Below are 21,561 nucleotides of genomic sequence, written 5' to 3'. Positions count from 1 at the left end.
AGTGTAGTCTTTAAATATACAGTATTTCTTGTTGTTTGTGCTTCTTCTGTCTCTCTCTCCTATTCTCTTTTTTTCTGTCTCAAACCCCTTCCTGTTTGCTGCTTTCTCCTAATAAACGTGGCACAGTGAATGATCACCCTGGGAGTATGTCATACATTAAAACTGTTCAGGTTTCAGACCAATCGGACACTCAGATTTCCATTGTCTGTGTCAGGTAGGTGAACAGGACAGGTTAAAAAAAAATTGCACGTGATGCTGATCAGCCCCCCCACCGCCCGTGGCTGACTGACGTCACTTTCATTAAAGTAATCAGCTATCGATTACTATTCCTGTTTAGAAAGCCCCTCCCAACACTTTTTGATTGACAGACTGTGTTTTTCAATGACAAAAAGTAAAAGTCAATGACAAAATATACTTTTATATTTTTTATATTTATTTTTCTTTCTATTTATTTCTTATTTACTTATTTTTTATGTACTTTTTTTTTTTTTTTTTTCTGTGACACTCTAGTGATTCCATAGTTGGGAGAGGGGAGATTGGGAGATCAAGGCGTTGTTGGACAGCGAAGTTACTCTTGAGTCGTTTGCATTGATCTTTGTAATACATGGGTATGACCAAACCGGAAAAACTGAGAGGGTATTGGTTGGTCTGAGTGTTCGTCTTGGTCTTTGCTCACATGCTAGCTAGGGAGTGACTGGGAGACAGTTGAGATAAGGCAGCCCTGCCCATTACAGACATTTATATCACAATAGAACAGCCTGGCGCTTACAAAACCTGCTTTGTTTGTAATTACGCGGCTAGACTAAAGGTGACGATTAGCACTGGACCAACTACACAAGTGAGAGGTAAGAGTAAAAAAAAAAAGCCTTCCTAAAACTTTGCCTGTTACGAAATGAACCTTTGACATGGCACGCAGAAGGACGGAAGAATGCATTTCGGGACCGAAAAATAGATACCAAAAAAAAAAAAAATGGGGCTTGCAATGTTTGTATTGGAACCAGCTTGCTTTATGTGACTTATTTCGTATTGTTTTCATGAAATGCTACCAGCTGCCATTGACAATGCAGGTGCCTGTCTGCGTATCCGTACCGCTTTAGCGCCAACGATGGCAAAACAACTTGCGTTATTTCATGTCTTATTCAGAGTAAACGCAGATTCCCAAAATAAAATCAATGGACTTTGTACCGGTTGATTAATCATCGATTTACCTGACGTCAGTGGAACACTCGTTTAATGGCGTTACATTTTAAATAATTTAAAAATTGTTAACATTTAACTTTTAAAACAGTTATAATACAATTCTTCTTTTACTAATTACCATACAACACTTGCTTTGTGAATACTATAAAAACAGTGTACTTAAGGGCGTAGGTTTGGTCTTAAAGTTGGTAGGGACGATATAACAGCATAACCTGCATGTACACATTTTGCTGGGGACGGGACATTAATAAGACTAAACAGATTGGGTGAAAGGCTGTCAGGGCTACATTTCTCTCCAAAAGGAACTAATTTAAGTGATAGGCTTGATGATTAATGCAAAAATAAATCTGTATTGACCTATACTAACTTTCACAATGCACTATCGTCTTAATCTGATCATTTTTCTTAAATCTAGTCGAATAATTTTCATTTTGTTATGAGTTTTAAAGGCTAGTTAACAGATTAAGGCGTCAGATTCTTCCACTTACTTTTAGTAAATATTAACATTTTTTTTTTTTAAGCCTATACATCTAAAAGTCGGTCATTTTTCACCTAAATCAAGAAAAAAATGCTTACAAATAATGTTTGATCAATATCAATTCTTAAATTTTCAACATTTCTTTTTCTTTCTTTTTTCCCCCCCTTTAATCTGTTCTGTTCAGCTGCTTGACACAAAGAGTGGAGATATGAGTGTCCGATTGGTCAAAAGTTTCAATATACCACATGGGAGTATGACATACTCCAATTGTGATCATTCAACGTACCTCATGTATTAGGCGAAAGCAGCGAACAGGAAGGGGTTATGGGCATAGGCGGACTTTGACTTTTGGGGAGGGGGGGGCACAACATGTTGATGACCCCAAATGCAGTGTCAGCAATAAAATTAACTTACAAGAATATTTATAATAATAAGTTGAAAATGAGTGTTTTTTTTGTTTTCTTTTCATTCTTGAGGGGAATTCTAAATCAGGCTGCGTAGGACAGCTATACTTTTCGCCAAGATCGTCATCCATTGAATATGTTACGCCCGCCGGTGTCGTGCCAATGTTGTTACCCCAGCCAAAACTTGTATCCACTGGGCGGAGCCGCCGCGGAGCCATATGGAGGTAGATTTGTATCTTCATTATTCGATCAAAAGAAATGTGTTTGAATGCAAAAAGAAATTTGAAACAAAAAAAATGCATTTGAAAGCTATTTTTCTTTGAATTTTTTTTTGGATTGAAGTCAATTTTTTTTTGATTGAAGCAATTTTTTTGATTGAAGTAATGTTGTTTTGTGTTTGGGCCACATTTTGGCTAGGACATTTGTGTCTTTATTATTCAATTAAAAATAAGTTGCTTCAAACAAAAAATATATACTTTCAAACAAAAAATCACTTCAATCAAAAAAACGAATAATTTCAATCATAGAAAAAAAGTTTTTAAATGCGAAAGACTCAAATATTTGCATTTCAACACTTAATTTTTAATTTAAAAATTTTTCTTTGATTTTAGCAATCCTTTTTGTGTTTGGGCCGTATAATGCGTAGGACATTTGCGTCTAAATCATTCAATCCCAAAAATGTTGCTTCAATCAAAAAAAAAAAAAATTTCAAACAAAGAAAAAAAATCATTTGAAAAATAAAATTGCCCTCCGCTATTTTTTTTTTAATAATATGCAAAGCAAATGACCGTCTAAGGTGTTAGTCACATGATCTGTTCGAAAAATAATTTTGACCCATTATGAAAATATCTTTTTTTTGTGTTCATTTCATTCATTTTTGTTGTTTGTTTTATTGCTGTACAATACAACTTTTATATATATAGGAAAGTCAATTACATGCAATGACACTTTTCGGCCACCGGGGGGGGGGGGCTGGCCCCCCCTTAAACTCCGCTTATGGTTATGGGGGAACAGAAGAAAAGAGAGAGACAGAAGAAGCACAAACAACAACAACAAATACAGTGCCTTGCAAAAGTATTCGGCCCCCTTGAACCTTGCAACCTTTCGCCACATTTCAGGCTTCAAACATAAAGATATAAAATTTTAATTTTTTTGTCAAGAATCAACAACAAGTGGGACACAATCGTGAAGTGGAACAAAATTTATTAGATAATTTAAACTTTTTTAACAAATAAAAAACTGAAAAGTGGGGCGTGCAATATTATTCGGCCCCCTTGCGTTAATACTTTGTAGCGCCACCTTTTGCTCCAATTACAGCTGCAAGTCGCTTGGGGTATGTTTCTATCAGTTTTGCACATCGAGAGACTGACATTCTTGCCCATTCTTCCTTGCAAAACAGCTCGAGCTCAGTGAGGTTGGATGGAGAATGTTTGTGAACAGCAGTCTTCAGCTCTTTCCACAGATTCTCGATTGGATTCAGGTCTGGACATTGACTTGGCCATTCTAACACCTGGATACGTTTATTTTTTAACCATTCCATTATAGATTTGGCTTTATGTTTTGGATCATTGTCCTGTTGGAAGATAAATCTCCGTCCCAGTCTCAGGTCTTGTGCAGATACCAACAGGTTTTCTTCCAGAATGTTTCTGTATTTGGCTGCATCCATCTTCCCGTCAATTTTAACCATCTTCCCTGTCCCTGCTGAAGAAAAGCAGGCCCAAACCATGACGCTGCCACCACCATGTTTGACAGTGGGGATGGTGTGTTCAGGGTGATGAGCTGTGTTGCTTTTATGCCAAACATATCGTTTTGCATTGTGGCCAAAAAGTTCAATTTTGGTTTCATCTGACCAGAGCACCTTCTTCCACATGTTTGGTGTGTCTCCCAGGTGGCATGTGGCAAACTTTAAACGAGACTTTTTATTAGTGATGCACGATAATGCATTTTTCAACCGATACCGATAACCGATAATTTCCGCCTCATTCCAACCGATAACCGATAATGTCAAGCCGATAATTCTATTAAAAGATTTATGTAAAATTTTAAAGTATACACAAAAGAAAATATTACTGTGCAAAAATATAATTTATTGCTCTTTTTTTCAACATAAAGTATGAACAAGTCGTCAATTCAAACATCTAAATAATGACAGATTGTCTGACATTGTGTAATGGTAAACCTTTGGCAACAATTACAGAGTAAATACCTAAGTTACACAAAAATGCGTTTAAAAGTAAGCCATTCCTAACATATATAACATTAATCCGCTGCAAAACACACCTCCTTAAAACTAGTCAGTTTTAAGTGTAAATCTATTGGCAATAAGTGAAATTATCTGCGATCGCTTCAAGTGTATTTCTCTCAGATTTCTTGGAAGAAAAATAGCTAGCTGAAAATAATCTTAACAGCCTTGTTTTAAGCAATACATTATTATACTTAATCCTAAAAAAAAAAAAAAAAAACTTGAAGAAGGAAAGATTTTGAATAATATTTGTGGCTACAGAATATTGATTTAAGAATTTGATTATCTACTGTGACTGTAATTGAGCAGACAAATAAGTTAAATGATTTGAAAAGTGATTGCTAATGTTATATGCTTTGTTGCACACTGTGAAAATGATTACCTCAAAAGAGCGAGATGTCATGTACCCATTCTGCAGCGCTTTGTTTACATTTGCGGCTTTCACGACATTTGCATTACAGCAGCTAAACTGCTACACGGCAGTACTATTTGGACGGAGTTGGAGCTCGCATCCGCGTGCGTGTTGTTTTGTGCCTGAGTTTTATTAAGCCGAAAATAAAGGCAGCGTTACAAAGTCATCTGACCGCTCGTCATTTCACATTCTGAATGCATTATTGACTGGCTGACTTCGTTTTCTCCATGTTTAAATGATCTTATAACCACTGTGCCGTCATGATAAGCTTGCTTACCGGATGTAACGGGTACACAGAAAGTGTATCCGTTGTAGCACGTGGAAACCTCCCCGCCGATTCCTTCATGTAAGGACGCTAGCGGCTGCGCCGTTGGCTCGAGCTTTATTGGCGCAGTGGTTACCGAACTTGCCTGCCGACTAGAATCGTCGCGGCGCGCGGGTTCGCGTCCCAGCCTAGTCAGAGGTGGGAGCGGACCGCGGGGCGGCACAGAACAGACTCGGGTTACAAATGGGGGCTCGTCCGGGATCGGCAGCGAAGGTTTCGGGGGGAGAGTGTAACGGGTACACAGAAAGTGTATCCGTTGTAGCACGTGGAAACCTCCCCGCCGATTCCTTCATGTAAGGTCGCTAACGGCTGCGCCGTTGGCTCGAGCTTTATTGGCGCAGTGGTTACCGAGCTTGCCTGCCGACTAGAATTGTCGCGGCGCGCGGGTTCGCGTCCCAGCCTAGTCAGTGGTGGGAGCGGACCGCGGGGCGGCACAGAACAGACTCGGGTTACACGGACATCACTTTTTCATGAAGAATGGTGGTCGTATAAACGGCATTATTTCTTTCATCCAGGGCTTTGGTTCTCGTGTCATTAAGGTAAAAAAAAAAACTGTGTCTCGTCTCGGCGGCAGCTACATTCGTACCGGATAATCCGCCCGCCCCGGCCGGTTCGCCGCGGCGTATTCGGGTCCTGGCTCTGCTCGCACGCCGTGGGGGAACGCTCGAGAAACCGGGGTGTTCGCCGGAGGTCCAGAGGCCGGGGAACCGGGCTCGGCCCGCCCCGCCTATGGCGAGGCGGCGGCGGCCTGCTGGACTGGCCAGAGCGGCGGGCTCCGTCGGAAGACAGCTACTTGCCGACTATCGGTCTCCAGTAGTGCCGGTGTTTAGCCTTAGATGCGAATTTACCACCCGCCTTGGGCTGCATTCCCAAACAGCCCGACTCTGTATCGTCACAAGCCCTGTAGTTTAACTTAGTGTTTACAATAGCTTTAGCATTCCTGCTAGCAGCAGCCTCGTATTTGTTCCAAAATTCTTTATGATGCATTTTTAAATGGCTGCTGGGTTAGTGGTTTTGAATGAGGACGCGTTCTTTCTGCCTCGTGGAACTTATACGGTATATGTTTCGCAGATGGCGAGAGCGTCGTTTTTTTAGTCACAGCCGCCATAATATTCAACTACTTCTTGTCTTGTAACTCCGCCTCCTCAACCCCTCCTCCCTCAGGGGCTTCAGAGAGGGGAGGGGTTGAGGAGGCGGTGTGCTGAATTCTTTGGTTGCGCACATTTGGAGGCAAAATCAAGTATATAATTATCGGATTGCCTTATCGGTTGAATTTTTTTATTATCTGGATTATCTGTGTGACGTCATAATTGTCATTATCGGCCGATAATTATCGGTGACCGATATTATCGTGTATCTTTACTTTTTATGGATATCTTTGAGAAATGGCTTTCTTCTTGCCGCTCTTCCATAAAGGCCAGATTTGTGCAGTGTACGACTGATTGTTGTCCTATGGACAGACTCTCCCACCTCAGCTGTAGATCTCTGCAGTTCATCCAGAGTGATCATGGGCCTCTTGGCTGCATCTCTGATCAGTTTTTTCCTTGTTTGAGAAGAAAGTTTGGAAGGACGGCCGGGTCTTGGTAGATTTGCAGTGGTCTGATGCTCCTTCCATTTCAATATGATGGCTTGCACAGTGCTTCTTGAGATGTTTAAAGCTTGGGAAATCTTTTTGTATCCAAATCCGGCTTTAAACTTCTCCACAACAGTATCTCGGACCTGCCTGGTGTGTTTCTTGGTTTTCATAATGCTCTCTGCACTTTAAACAGAACCCTGAGACTATCACAGAGCAGGTGCATTTATACGGAGACTTGATTACACACAGGTGGATTCTATTTATCATCATCGGTCATTTAGGACAACATTGGATCATTCAGAGATCCTCACTGAACTTCTGGAGTGAGTTTGCTGCACTGAAAGTGAGGGGGTCGAATAATATTGCACGCCCCACTTTTCAGTTTTTTATTTGTTAAAAAAGTTTTAAATTATCCAATAAATGTTGTTCCACTTCACAATTGTGTCCCACTTGTTGTTGATTCTTGACAAAAAAATTAAATTTCATATCTTTATGTTTGAAGCCTGAAATGTGGCGAAAGGTTGCAAGATTCAAGGGGGCCGAATACTTTTGCAAGGCACTGTACATTGAACACCTTCACTAACTATGAATATGTTGGTGCTATCGTTACCTAGAAAATTTCTGACAAACAAGTTTCTTTAAGTTTAAATATACAAACATTTTGCATAAAAGAAGTCTGTTAAGCTTATTTTCAGCTAGCTATTTTTCTTATTTCAAGAAATCTGATTAAAATTTTCTTGAAACACTGGCAGATCATTTCACTTATTTCTAGTAGATTTACACTGAAAACAAGCGAATGTATTTTTTCAGTTTTCAGGAGGTGGGTTTTTGCAGTACATATGTATTGGTTCAGGTGATAAGCCGTTTGATTCAAACCGTTGTTTTCAAAAACTACTAAAGAAACATTTTGAAAACTTCTAGAATAAATGTCTGGATTTTATTAGGAAATGTAAATTACATTATTTGAAGTTTTGAACAAATTATATTAATATACATAAGAAATATAAACTTGTTAATCATCTCTTTAGTATTCAGAAATGCTATATATATATATATATATATATATACTGTATTTGTCTTAATACCACTCAAAATTGTCTAAATAAATTAAATACATCAAAAAAAATCTTCTTAGTCAGGGAATAAGAAAAATAAATAAAAATGGAGCCTTCTTTCAGGAAAAACACTGCTGCTTTTGTTCACAAGGCACAGCCAAACTGAACAAAAAATGAAAGCTCCTTTGAGCTGATTTAATACCACATAAGCAAAATAAAAATGAAAACATAGAAGAAAACACATACAGAAGCACACTTCTCCTAAGCAGCTTCCTACTCAGTTAGCAAGTTCACACAATTTAATGTAATGGTAATGCTAAACTGCGATGGCTTTTTTCAACTGCTGCTTCGCTACTGTGCAGACGTCTCTCTGCTTTGCTCCTGCTTCTCAAGCTTCAATCATCTTTTTAATCATTGTTAATCAACTCTAAATTACTCAGCAAGTCTTGGAATTTTCTTTTAATCTTGTTCATATTTAAACAAAGGCTTTTTGAGCATTTTTGAGCCTTTTAAAGTGCTTTTTTGTCTTTACTGGAAAGCAAGTCTGCCTTATCGCGACTGGAACTGTGGAATTCGGCTAACAGAAGCTAAGTAGCAGCAACATGCCTCCCCTGTCAATGGATGATTACCACAAACTGCTCCAGAAGATAGCAGTACTGGAAACAAAAATCTACCGGCTTGAAGTGAATATGGAGGTAAATGGACAGCTCGGGAATGAAACCACTCTGCCGATTTCCCAAAACAGCGAGGGGGAGCCGGCCTACAGAATGCAAACAAACACCATCAAGACTCAACGGGACCCTGGTCAATATCTCACTTAAACAATCAGTCCTCCCTGGAATCAGCTTGGTGCAAAGCCGAAGGAATACAACTCGAGAAGTCGTTTGTCAGGCAGAACCCAGCACTGGCAGATTTACGATGAAAAGGAATGGCCACCGCTGCAGAAGACCGCGTCATCTACCCCAGCACCAGAAAGAAAATTATCACAGATCAAGGCAACAACAAAGGCTCAAAGCAAAGTGCCTCAAGCAGCTGGAATTCCACTGGAAAATAGATTTACGCCACTCTCCGAGACTCCTGACCCAGGGAAAGTTGGAACACCCAGCTCGAAAGAGAGGTATTATGCTAATGCATGTGCTAGCAGGCTACAGAGAAAGCGACCCACTGGGCCCCGCACTCTGATAGTGGGCGACTTTGCTGTGAATGGGATAAAACACTTTTGAAGCAACAATATCAGAGTATGCTGTGTTTTAATAAAGCAATGGTGTCTGATATCTCAGAAAATATCCTGAGCATTGCTGCTCAGCATCCAACAGCCACTACTCTGATAATACACACAGGAGCCCTCGATATTGCGAAGCAAAAATCAGAGCTTTTAAAGCAAGACTTCACTGAACTGATAAACAAAGTCGGAACTTTAAATACTGAGGTGTTTTTCAGTGGACCCATACCAGTGCCCAGGCTGGGGGATGAAAGTTTCAGCAGAGTGATGATGCTCAACAAATGGCTCAAAGCTACATGCGCTGGACAATCGATGTATTTCATTGACAATTTCAACATATTTTCAGGGCGCAGGCATCTCTTTAAGAACGATGGCCTTCACCTAAATAAGTCAGGAGTGCGGTTACTAAGCAGCAGCATGTTTTATCTCTTGAGGCACAGACAGTCTGCTTGTCTCGAGGAAAGGAGGCAAGCTGTCCCAAAACATCTGATAAACATGGGGGCTGGTGAGCACGCAGGATCAACGTCTCCTCCAAAAATGGAGCCTACAGTCGCTGAAGTGGAAGTGACTAAGCCAGCCCTGCCAGGCTGTGACCAACCTTCCTCTGCGGAGGCTCCACTGCCTCAACGGGAGGAGACCCTGGTAGCAGGTGATCGACCCCCTTCAGACGAGACCCAAGAAGTGGCTCCATCAGCTCAACAGGAGGAGAACCACCCGACCGTGCAATCCTCTGCTGACGAGGCCCCATCCAGCCCCAAATCCTCACACTCCAAGACGCCACCATGCCACCGACTCCAGGCTATGACCCCATCCAGCCTCAAATCCTCACACTCCAAGACGCCACCACGCCGCCGACTCCAGGCTAAGGCCCCATCCAGCACCAAATCCTCACACTCCAAGACGCCACCACTCTGCCGACTCAGTCAGGCTAAGGCCTCATCAAAGCCTAAATCCCCACAGTCCCGGAAGCCACCCTGCCGACGACTTAGTTTGGATGGAATAATGAGTCAACCTGGTCGGGACGCCATGGATCTAAATAGCAAGGTTAACCAGTCTCTTGATCTCCTCAAGTTCATGTCTTCGCTTCCACCCTGTACCTGTCTCACCCGACAGGTGCCAGGGGAAGATGGCAACAAACCAACCAGCCTCCCCTGGAATTCTCTCGGGGCAAAGCCAAAGCACTACAACTCTGGAACTACACGGTATTATCCTTCTATCGAGGAAGCCATGTTGGCGACACCAATATGATACGCACCGGGTCCAGGCTGTGACAACATTACAAAGACTGTTCTGTCCCAGCAAAAGCCGGGTCCCTATGGAGTACAGTCTGTATGCTCAACAATCCCAGTGGTGATAAACAACAAAAAAAGGGTTAGATTGGTGAGAAATATAAAACGTTCAATCAACTCTGCCAACCTGTTAAGCATATTATGTCATTCCCAAAACTCACCAGTGAATCCAGTCTGGAATCTGCAATTGGCTCTGCTAAATATCACATCTTTAGCTGGCAAATCTTTCTTAATTAATGATTTTATCAGCAAACATAACCTTGACATGATGTTCCTAACAGAAACTTGGTTAGACAAAGATAATAGCTCGACAGTTCTGATTGAGGCAACCCCCACAAACTTCAATTTCTTTAGTGCGCCAAGAACCCATAAGAAAGGAGGTGGGGTTGCCAGTCTGATCAGGGACAGTTTTCAATGCACGAATATTTCATGTGGTCAGTTTGATTCCTTTGAATATATTGTCATTCAGCTAAAAAGCCCTTGCAGAGCTGCCTTGGTGACAATTTACAGACCACCAAAGTATAACACAATATTTTTTGATGAGTTTACCAAAATACTGTCTTCTGTCTGCATGGACTTTGATTGTGTTGTTTTAGTGGGTGACTTTAACATTCATGTTGATAATCCTGAAGAAGGATGTGCTCGAGAGCTTTTAAATATTTTGGATACATTTGGTTTATCTCAGCATGTCACAGTTCCAACACATAACAGAGGGCACCTACTGGACTTAATAATATCCAAAGGTCTTAACATCTCTGAGGTCACAGTGAATGATGTTGCTCTGTCTGATCACTACTGCATTATGTTTAAAATGACCACCCCTGTCCATCCTCTGAAAAGGGAAACAGAGGTGATTAGGAAGCGTTACATAAGTGATAACACTTGTGCGTTATTCACACAGGCCTATGCCTCACCATTAACCCCTACAACAGCTCCAGTGGAAGAACTTGTAAATAGTTTCAGTTCCAGTGTGATGACTGTAATTGACACTATTGCCCCGATTAAGACAAAAACTTTGTCAAGAAAGAAGAGGTCACCCTGGAGAAATGCCATACTAGCTTTAAAACAAAAGCAAGATCGTAGATGAGCAGAACGCAGATGGCGAAAAAACAAAACTCCTAGTTTTTTATGATATCTACAAAGAGAGTCTTAGCAAATACAACCAGGAACTGAAAAATGCTAGACAGTCATATTTTTCAGAGATCATTAGTAGAAACACCAACAATACTCGAACACTATTTTCTGTTGTTGACAAACTGACAAACCCACAAGCATCAATACCTCAGGAATTGGCATCTGAGGTGTCCTGTAATGATTTCGCAGCATTCTTTACACACAAAGTACTAAAGATTAGACAGACTGTGTGCAACTCCAGATTAACAGTTGGTACACTAAATGCCTCCCAAAATGTCCCCCACGTCAATCTTAGACAGTTTAGCCTCTTGGACTATGCCACTTTAACAGAAATTGTGTCAAAATTAAAGCCCACAACATGCTGCCTTGACATCCTTCCTTCAAACTTTTTCAAAACTGTTTTTCATTGCATAGCCCCAGACATACTTCAGATTATAAATACTTCTCTCCAAACAGGAGAGTTTCCACAGACTTTAAAAACTGCAGTAATACAACCTCTCCTAAAAAAAAACCTAATCTGGATGCCTCAACCATTAGCATTTACAGGCCAATATCAAATCTGACATTCCTGGGGAAAATTATCGAAAGGGTTGTGTTCGAACCGATCCAGACTTTTATGATGCAAAACAATCTTTTTAACTCATTTCAGTCTGGATTTCGGTCACAACACAGCACCGAGACCGTGCTTATCAAAGTCCTAAATTATATTCGTCGGAATACCGATGCAGGCAAATCATCTGTTCTGTTACTATTGGATCACAGCGCCGCATTCGACACGGTTGATCACAACGTACTACTCAGCAGATTGGAACAGTGGGTAGGGCTTACTGACACTATTCTTCAGTGGTTCACATCCTATTCACATGATAGGGATTTCTTTGTGTCAATCGGAAACTATCAGTCAGAACGAACCAAATTCACGTGTGGAGTCCCTCAAGGGTCAATTCTTGGACCACTCTTATTTAAGATCTACAGTATATGCTTCCGTTAGCTCAGATAATGGAACAGTATGACATCTCCTATCACGCCTATGCAGATGACACACAACTGTACATTTCTGTGTCCCCACATGATTATAGTCCCTTAGTCTCCCTGAGTAAATGTATTCATCAAATCAATGAATGGATGTGCCAGAATTTTCTCCAGTTAAATGAGAGGTGATCATTTTTGAGCCAAAAAAGGAAAGGTCAAAGATAAGCAGGCAACTTAGCACAAGGTCACTTACAGCTACAAATCAAGTCAGAAACCTTGGCGTAATTATTGATTCAGACCTAAAATTTGATAGCCATCTAAAGTCCATCACTAGATCCGCTTATTACCACCTAAAATATATAACCAGAATTAAGGGACTTTTGACTCAACAAGACATGGAAAAACCTATGCATGCATTCATTTTCAGCAGATTGGACTATTGCAATGGTATATTTACAGGTCTTGATAAAAAATCAGTCAGGAAGCTGCAGCTAGTACAGAATGCTGCAGCCAGAGTCCTCACAAATACAAGGAAGCTGGACCACATTACACCGGTTTTGAAATCGCTACACTGGCTTCCAGTGAGTCAAAGGATAGACTATAAAATACTACTGCTCGTCTACAAAACACTTAATGGCCTTGGACCAAAATACATGCTTGACTTGTTAGATTTCTATGAGACATCTAGACCCCCTAAGGTCGTCAGGAACTGGTCTTCTGCATGTTCCAAGAACAAGAACCAAGCAGGGTGAGGCAGCATTTAGTTATTATGCTCCTCACCTCTAGAACAAGTTACCTGAACGTCTGAAGTATGCTCAAACTGTTAGCTCTTTTAAATCAGGGCTAAAAACGCTTTTGTTTAGCACTGCATATCCATAACTGGCTATATATTTCAATCTACCTGCTTTCTATTCCTCTTGTGCTTATCTCCATTGCTGATTTCAATTATTATTAGTAGTAGTAGTTTTTGTTTTATTTTTATTTCTGTTTTAATTTTTATTTATTTATTTTTATTGTATTTGTGATTAAATGCGATCTTCTGTCTTGGTTTTTACGTTGTATTGATTTAAATGTGATTTTTATGATCTTCATGTGATGTAAAGCACTTTGAATTGCCTTGTGTTGAATTGTGCTATATAAATAAATTTGCCTTTGCCTTGCCTAGCAAAATTAGTAATGCGTTTCACAACAATTACGTTTTTCATTACTTACACCGGCTGCTGGCCGAAAATAACTTCTAATATCCCTCAAATGTAACGTAATTCTGTACTGTGAGAATTGCGTGCGTTTGTGTTAGGGGGGTGGGTTAAGTCATCAACCAATCAAACGTGCGTTTGAGGAAAAAAAAAAAACATGGAATGACGCATTCAGCAAGTGAAAAATGGGTAAATGTAAGTCTGAATATCATAAAAATAATTCACTTAACCCTTTATGGTCTGGGCCTATTTTGTCTGATTTTGCATGCCTTTGAAGTTGCCTTTATATTTTTCAAAGAAAGAATTGTTTACGATGGCCTGGTTTGGTTCCTTTTTTTGTGACACCTTGAACTTCATGTCCAAACTGTTGTTTCCTTCACTGACCAATTATAAATAATCATTTTGGGCCCAAAAAGACCAAAAATTCCAAAATCGTTTTGTCAAAATTTTTAATATTGATGTCCAATTGACAACCAAACATGCGTAACGAGCAGTCTTGAAACTTTGTAATATTTATTCAACACGTTAGGATGAACATTCAACCAAAAAAATTTAGAATAAATAGTCTTATGTTTGACAATTCAACATAAACAACAGGTATAGCCATAGGCGTTTTTTGCCTTTATACATGCTCTAGTGAAAACAGGTTATATACAGCAGACCAAACAGTGAAGAACAGTGATAAAATATATACCATCTAACACAAAAAGTGTTTAGAGGCCAACTCTTTATGAGTCTAGGTATTGCGGCCCATCACCTGATGAAAACTATGTACACACAATCAAGCTTCTTGAACACACATTTATTTACACAAATTGAGAAGACTGATTGTGGGAAAAATATATATATATAACATTGGAAAAAAAAGTATTTTCAAAAATATTTACAATAAACAAGTTATATTTTTTTCAGGCATGCCACTCCGAAAAAAAGTTTCGTCCTGGAATTAGACACAGGGCTACATCACACAGCCCACACTTCCATGGGGTGTCGGTCCTCTTTCCACCCTTCCATTTTCATTTCCCTTTACTTTCATTGTCACTATAAATGTACATGAAAAAAAGTCAGTATTTATGAAAATAATAAAGTATAAAATAAAAATATATACAGCAATAAATAATAATGGAAATCTATATGTATGACAATAGAAAGAATACCATAGCTGAATATGTGCTACATCCCTAATCTTCATATAGAAAGAAGAACACCACAAATTATAAATTCCTGCCTGGGATACACACAGTGCACGAATGACTTTGATCTGATATGCACATTTTATTATTATATACACAAACACACACTTATATTGCATCAAAATTAACTTTGTCTTGCAATATCAAAAGATACTTTCAAAAGAAACTTTTTCAGCATAAAAAAAAAAAAGTGAGTTGGCTTACCTCTGCTCGTCGATGGCGTCACCCACGTGTTCAAATCCGTCACTATCTTCACTCGAGGACTCTTCCGAAGAAGACGATGATGACGAATTTGGACCATCCTCTTCCTCAAGTTGACCAAAAAGCACAATTGCTTGCGCTAAATTTAGTTTTCCGTTCATTCTCAAAGTCACACAAAGTCGCTGCTCGATCCAAACGGCCGTCGCTCGCCACCTCGCTGCTTCAGAACACTCCTCCCTCTCGTTCGGTGGAACCTCGCACGGCAGTTATATTTATAAAAAAAAATTTAAAAACGCATGTTGTGCTTCCACTGTGACTTCGAAAGGGTTCGTTTGATTTGTGTTTTTTTCATGGAGCTTCCGTTTTGAAAAAGGACAAGAAATGATGGAAATATAGATATAAACAAATGATCCATGCAGCGTTTTAATGTTTTTTTGAGAGGACAATAAAACTATAAAACTTAAATGACAATATCTCACGTTTTAGTTGGTCGATTGACTTCAAATAATAACGAGAGTAAACCGCAACTTCCGCACTTTAAAACGAGACCAACCAACGGCATGTGGGTGACGTAATTAAAACGTGAGGGCGCTTCAAAGACGACGTGCGCTGAGGACGCGCCGGCGCGTCCTTTGACTCTCAAGGGTTAATATTGGTAGGGTCAAGTCTATCGTTACAACATGTGGGAAGACAATCTAAATGACCTATATAACTGAACACATTATCTAATGCAAATAAAGTTGCTTAAAAGTTGGTGGGGACAATTTGAGCCTCCTGAAAAGTTGGTAGTGTTTTGTCCCTACCGTCCCTATGCAAACCTACGTCCTTGAGTATAATGTATCTGGACTGGCAGTGCGTGAGTTAAAAACTATACATCCAACAGCTTTGGAGGAAATACATAATTACATGAAAATAATAATAATCTAATAAAAAAAAAAAAAAAGAAAAAGGTATCGCAAAAGAAGGAGACGGAAAAAAGGGGTGAAGCTGGAGCTTAATAATGGTAGAGGAACAATTGTTTTTTTTGTTGGATTCTTTTTTTGTGCGTGTATGTGTTCCTTGTGTGGTCTTTTTATGTTATTGTTTTGGTGGTGTGAATTATTGGTTTGAAAATCAATAAAAAATATTGTGGGGGAAAAATGCAAAAAAAAATTGGAAAAGCCTGAATAAAAAAAAATCAATTATAAAAACTAAAAGAAGAAAATTCAGTCATTCATTTTCCATGCTGCTTTTCCACACGAGGGTCGCGGAGGTGCTGGAGCCTATCCCAGCTAACTACGGGCAGTAGGCAGGGTACACCCTGAACTGGTTGCCAGCCAATTGCACATATCATACCTATGGTCAATTTAGAGTATTCAATCAGCCTGCCATGCATGTTTTTGCGATGTGGGAGGAAACCGGAGTTCCCGGAGAAAACCCACGCAGGCACAGGGAGAACATGCAAATTCCACACAGGAAGGCCGAAGCCTGGGATTGAACCCTAAATGTCAGAACTGTGAGTCAGACATGCTAACAACTCAGCCACCGTGCCACCCAAGAAGCAAATTAAATAATCAAAATTTAAAACAAAACATTTAAACCATTAAATGAAATTTTTGTGGAAGATAAAACAAGGGAGGAATTTATTAATGAATTCGTTATATATTTTGGAATTTTTTATTTTTAGAATTTTCTCATTTTCAGCTCTATTTTTCAAAACAATTGCCTTTATTTTGTTTTTCATTAATCGTATTTTTATGGACTTAACAGTATCCCTCCAATGCTTTATTTTTATTTGGTAAACTTCAATCTAGGCTTTAAATGGTTAACTGTTTTTACTGAATCAAATGATCAAAAAGTCTTAGAATCCAATTAACTGCCTTTGACAGCAATAGATGTCTTAAAGCGGAAATGTGAAGTAAGGTTGGTCAACCATGTTTTTTAATAATATTAATGGCTAAACATTTATAAGCATATTTTCGTTATTTTTTTAACGCAACCATTCCAGATTCTTTGTTTAACCCATAGCAACGCCCTTGACAACGAAAATGCTTTTCTTCGGAAATCTTCGGAAATGACGTCACACCTAGAAGTGCGAGGGAAGTCCGCCATAGAACAGTATTGTTTGTTGCATTGTTTCTCGGTACGATGCCACAGCGGTGTGTGGCGATGTTTTGTTCTAACTCTAATGAAAAGTTGTTGGAGTGGCCAAAGGATAGCAGGGCACGTAAATGGACATCTTTCGTTCTCACGAAGCGAATGAATTTCACGCCATCATCGAGTAGTGTTCTCTGCTACAAACACTTTGAAGATGCCTGCTTCCTTAACTGGTCTGCTTATGATCAAGGATTTGCCAAAAAGTAAGTGTGATTTTTAAATAGATGACTGATGACTTTGTCAAAGCAGAGCTGCCAACTGTTGTGGAATGTACAGTAGAAGCTAGCGACGTTAGCCGAAAGCCAACTCGTGGCAATAGTTGTGGCATAGTTGTTGTTGTGTTCGCTAGGTTAAGCGTGTTTAAATTGTGCGTCATCTACGTTCTTGTCCGAAAGGGTTAATCCACTGTCAATCAGGAACGGGGTGTGGATGTGCATATAAGCGGGTCGGCGTCGCGGTAATTCACGGTCACGTTGCCGTAAGAGACACACACCGCCGGTGAGTTTGTGCATATTTATTTGTATTTGTATTATGTATTTCCACCTTCATGCTTCAAGCATTGCATTGCATTTGTACGGTGCGGTGTTTCTTTCATGGTGATCGCTTGATAGCCTTCTAGTTTGTGTTTTACGAGAGCCGCTGACAGGTGACAACTAGCGTGTTGGCATTGAGTCAATCTCGCAGCGAATCAGCGAGCGGCTCAAGTCAGGCAGTGAATCATGGGAAATGTAGTCTCGGGACAACACTGAAGTGGTGCTTTGTAATCTGTTCGCATGTGTGAAAAAACTACATTTCCTCACGCCATTAGACGCCACTTCCTGCCGAGAGCCCCAAGCTGTGTTTGTACTGTTAGCTCCATGTGTTAATAAAGAAACAAAGTTGTCAGCACGTCGTGTGTTCGATACCTTTGTCAACAAAAAGCTCATAACAAGACACTATGCACGATCCGTTTAAGAGACGCTGGGACTGGAAGTAGTAGTAGCTGGTAGTACGAGGCGAGGCGAAGATGAGCGAGAAGCAAAACTTCGCGGTCGAATGTGAAGGCAGTCCGCTATTATTTTGTTTTCTTATTGTTGCCACAATACAGTGGAGAAAGCCATCAATGACTCATCTCCTTCTTTCCCTCCAACGTTTTTATATTATTATTTTATATGCACGAGAGCTGCCGGATCTGCCAAAATGAACATGCAGTCTGATTATTATTTTTTTAAACAATGTCATCAGATTGACAAAAACATAAAATTATGTGCAAATGCCTGCATCTTCAAATCATGAAAATAATAACAGCCTATATCTTACCAATCTTGTAATCTCGATGGGTCTTGTCTCCATGTCAGGTAGTCTAGGCACATTGTTTGCATCCTGATTAGCGTCTGGCTAATACATGTTAGGTCCAACATAAAATTCCAACCTCTTCTTCCTCCAACTCTTCAAAAACTTGGATCTCCTCCCTTGCGCTTGATCTATCGCTTATATCGCTGTTTCAATCATTGTTTGAAGGGCTTTGTATGGTGGCCGTATGTATGGAGCGCTGCCATCGCTGTTCTCGGTGTGACGTATCACTTCCGGGTTCGTCCCCTTTCAGGCTCGAACTTCGGAAACGCGATTATTTTGTCAAATATACAATATATATATTACTTTTTCATGCTTTATTTGTTGGACAATGTTTAATTACTTTAATTGTGACCCTATTTGGCATGTTATGAAATTACTTCACATTTCTGCTTTAAACCGGGAGGGACTACCGGGGACAAGAAGTATCATTATGTTTATAATGTATGCGTGTTTTTTTTTTTTTTTTTTTTTTAATTGTGTTTCAGAAAATGTGGCTGCCCATGGTTGGATTTACCACCCTACCACACCTTGGAGGGCTCTATGGCGGTTACATCACTCGACAAGAGGTAAAGACCTGGTACCCCACCTTGCAGAAACCATCGTGGCGGCCCCCCAATGCAGCCTTCCCTGTGGTGTGGACCTGCCTGTATACAGGAATGGGGTGAGGATCATTCTCAATTATCTCGGTTGAGCCTCTAGTTGTCCAAACCCACACTGTATACATATTTTGTACACTGGCACTGACCGCATATAGACAGATGTTGCCGTTTAAATGGCTTAGACACATATTTTGATCAAGTACAGTAAAGATACTGTATATAGTACAATAAAGTGTATGATCATCTTTCAGTGAATGACAGAGGATTGTTATCAAAATTAAATAATGTGATAAATGTATTGGTTGATGCTTCGTTTTCAATTGATCCTAACCGGATTTCTATCCTGCAGGTACGGTTCATATCTGGTGTGGAAAGAACTCGGAGGTTTCAATGAGAACGCTGTGGTGCCACTGGGACTGTACGGGATGCAGTTGGCACTCAACTGGGCCTGGACGCCCATCTTCTTCGGCGCACACAAGATCAAACTGGTACACATCTGTAAAATATTTTTTTCACCATTTTTTATTTTGTCTAACCTGGTACAACTGATTTCAGGCCTTGATGGACATTGTGCTTCTAACTGGGACTGTCGGCGCCACCATGTGGTCCTGGTATTCCATCAGTCGACCAGCCACTCTACTGATGGCGCCCTACCTGGCCTGGTTATGTCTGGCTACTTCACTCAACTACTGCATATGGAGGGACAACCCTGAGAGAAAAGAAGAGTAGAAGAATAAGATCTTTATACAAGCCGAAACAAAATCAGCATTCGAAATAGAAAGCAATTTATATCCTGTTGCCTTCCAAATGTTTTTTCTGTATCGGGTACATTTTTATTTGCACTAAGATTTTTGTTTCGGTACCTAAACCTAAATGATTTGATTGATGATCACTTCACCAGCTTGGTTATGAGAAAAGACTATTTGCACATGGTCAGCATGACACTTTGGAATTGCTTTGTTTTTATTTAATCAATTAACCAGCTGTTTTATTTTTATCACAGTTTTTTGCAGCACAAGATTTAATATAATTTTATAATCATATAAATCTGCCTTTTGTATGATAATATTGAGCACTGGTATCAAAAACAGTGCTGAAACGCAACATGGGTCAGCTTTAAAGCACATTAAAGGAAATTATGCTTGGGGTTTAAAAGAAAATGCATTTATACATGGATATTTGCTTTTGTGTGAAGTCCAATCGCTGTATAATGAATAATAAAATGATCAAAACCATGTCATGTGATTGCCCAAAGGTCAAAATACTTTAGTGCATTTCCAAAGTGCCAAATGAAATGTGACAGTTATGGTTCTTGAAGGACTACTTTAACAGTTTTCCTTAACGCAAGGCTTGTGGAATAAAACATATGATGAAAGCATCAGACTTGGAGTTTTGGCAAAAGAATCTTCAGAAAAAATATAGAAAACAAAAAATATAGTATTTAGTTTAAAATCAATTAGTAAATTTAAAATTAAATTAGTCTAAAAGAGTCATGGGCCATGGCCAAATGAAGCCTCCTAAACCCTCGGCTGGCCAAAACATTGTCATCTAAACTGACGGTGTCAACCTCTTGGCTTGTAGGCTACAGTCATCATGGAAAATTATTGGTATATATATTTTTTTAAACTAATGTGGGAGTAATGCTTAGGAAAAAACAACAATTTGAGTCTGTGTTTAAATAAATCCAGCGGGAGAGATTGATGCACTGTTTTCCAATCTGCTTGTTTATACTGTGATGAAAATGGTACACTGATAATGGGACATTGTGAAATCATTTATTCTTGAGAAAAAAATATTTTTTAACAGTACTGGGACGCAGCCTATTCTTTTTGGATGCCATTTCAGCAGCTTCAGAAAAATGGAAAAACATCCGAAAAATGAAAATGGATTACAAATACAGTGCCTTGCAAAAGTATTCGGCCCCCTTGAATCTTGCAACCTTTCGCCACATTTCAGGCTTCAAACATAAAGATATGAAATTTAATTTTTTTGTCAAGAATCAACAACAAGTGGGACACAATCGTGAAGTGGAGCAACATTTATTGGATAATTTAAACTTTTTTAACAAATAAAAAACTGAAAAGTGGGGCGTGCAATATTATTCGGCCCCTTTACTTTCAGTGCAGCAAACTCACTCCAGAAGTTCAGTGAGGATCTCTGAATGATCCAATGTTGTCCTAAATGACCGATGATGATAACTAGAATCCACCTGTGTGTAATCAAGTCTCCGTATAAATGCACCTGCTCTGTGATAGTCTCAGGGTTCTGTTTAAAGTGCAGAGAGCATTATGAAAACCAAGGAACACACCAGGCAGGTCCGAGATACTGTTGTGGAGAAGTTTAAAGCCGGATTTGGTTACAAAAAGATTTCCCAAGCTTTAAACATCTCAAGGAGCACTGTGCAAGCCATCATATTGAAATGGAAGGAGCATCAGACCACTGCAAATCTATCAAGACCCGGCCGTCCTTCCAGACTTTCTTCTCAAACAAGGAGAAAACTGATCAGAGATGCAGCCAAGAGGCCCATGATCACTCTGTATGAACTGCAGAGATCTACAGCTGAGGTGGGAGAGTCTGTCCATAGGACAACAA

General features: G+C 39.7%; 1 protein-coding gene across 1 annotated transcript; it reads left to right on the top strand.

Annotated features, from left to right (window-relative positions):
* The first annotated feature begins 665 nt into the window (after positions 1-665).
* tspo (translocator protein) lies at positions 666-20,204 on the top strand. The gene is made up of 4 exons (XM_057846589.1): positions 666-845; positions 18,856-19,031; positions 19,319-19,457; positions 19,525-20,204. The coding sequence occupies exons 2-4, from the start codon at positions 18,859-18,861 to the stop codon at positions 19,696-19,698; spliced, it is 486 nt and encodes a 161-aa protein (XP_057702572.1). The 5' UTR covers positions 666-845; positions 18,856-18,858; the 3' UTR covers positions 19,699-20,204.
* The last annotated feature ends 1,357 nt before the right edge of the window (positions 20,205-21,561 follow it).

Source organism: Corythoichthys intestinalis, chromosome 9, assembly GCF_030265065.1.
Source record: "Corythoichthys intestinalis isolate RoL2023-P3 chromosome 9, ASM3026506v1, whole genome shotgun sequence".
NCBI classification, from domain to species: Eukaryota; Metazoa; Chordata; class Actinopteri; order Syngnathiformes; family Syngnathidae; genus Corythoichthys; species Corythoichthys intestinalis.
The sequence above is the reverse complement of the archived record's forward strand: the minus strand, read 5'-3'. Positions and strand labels throughout refer to the sequence as shown.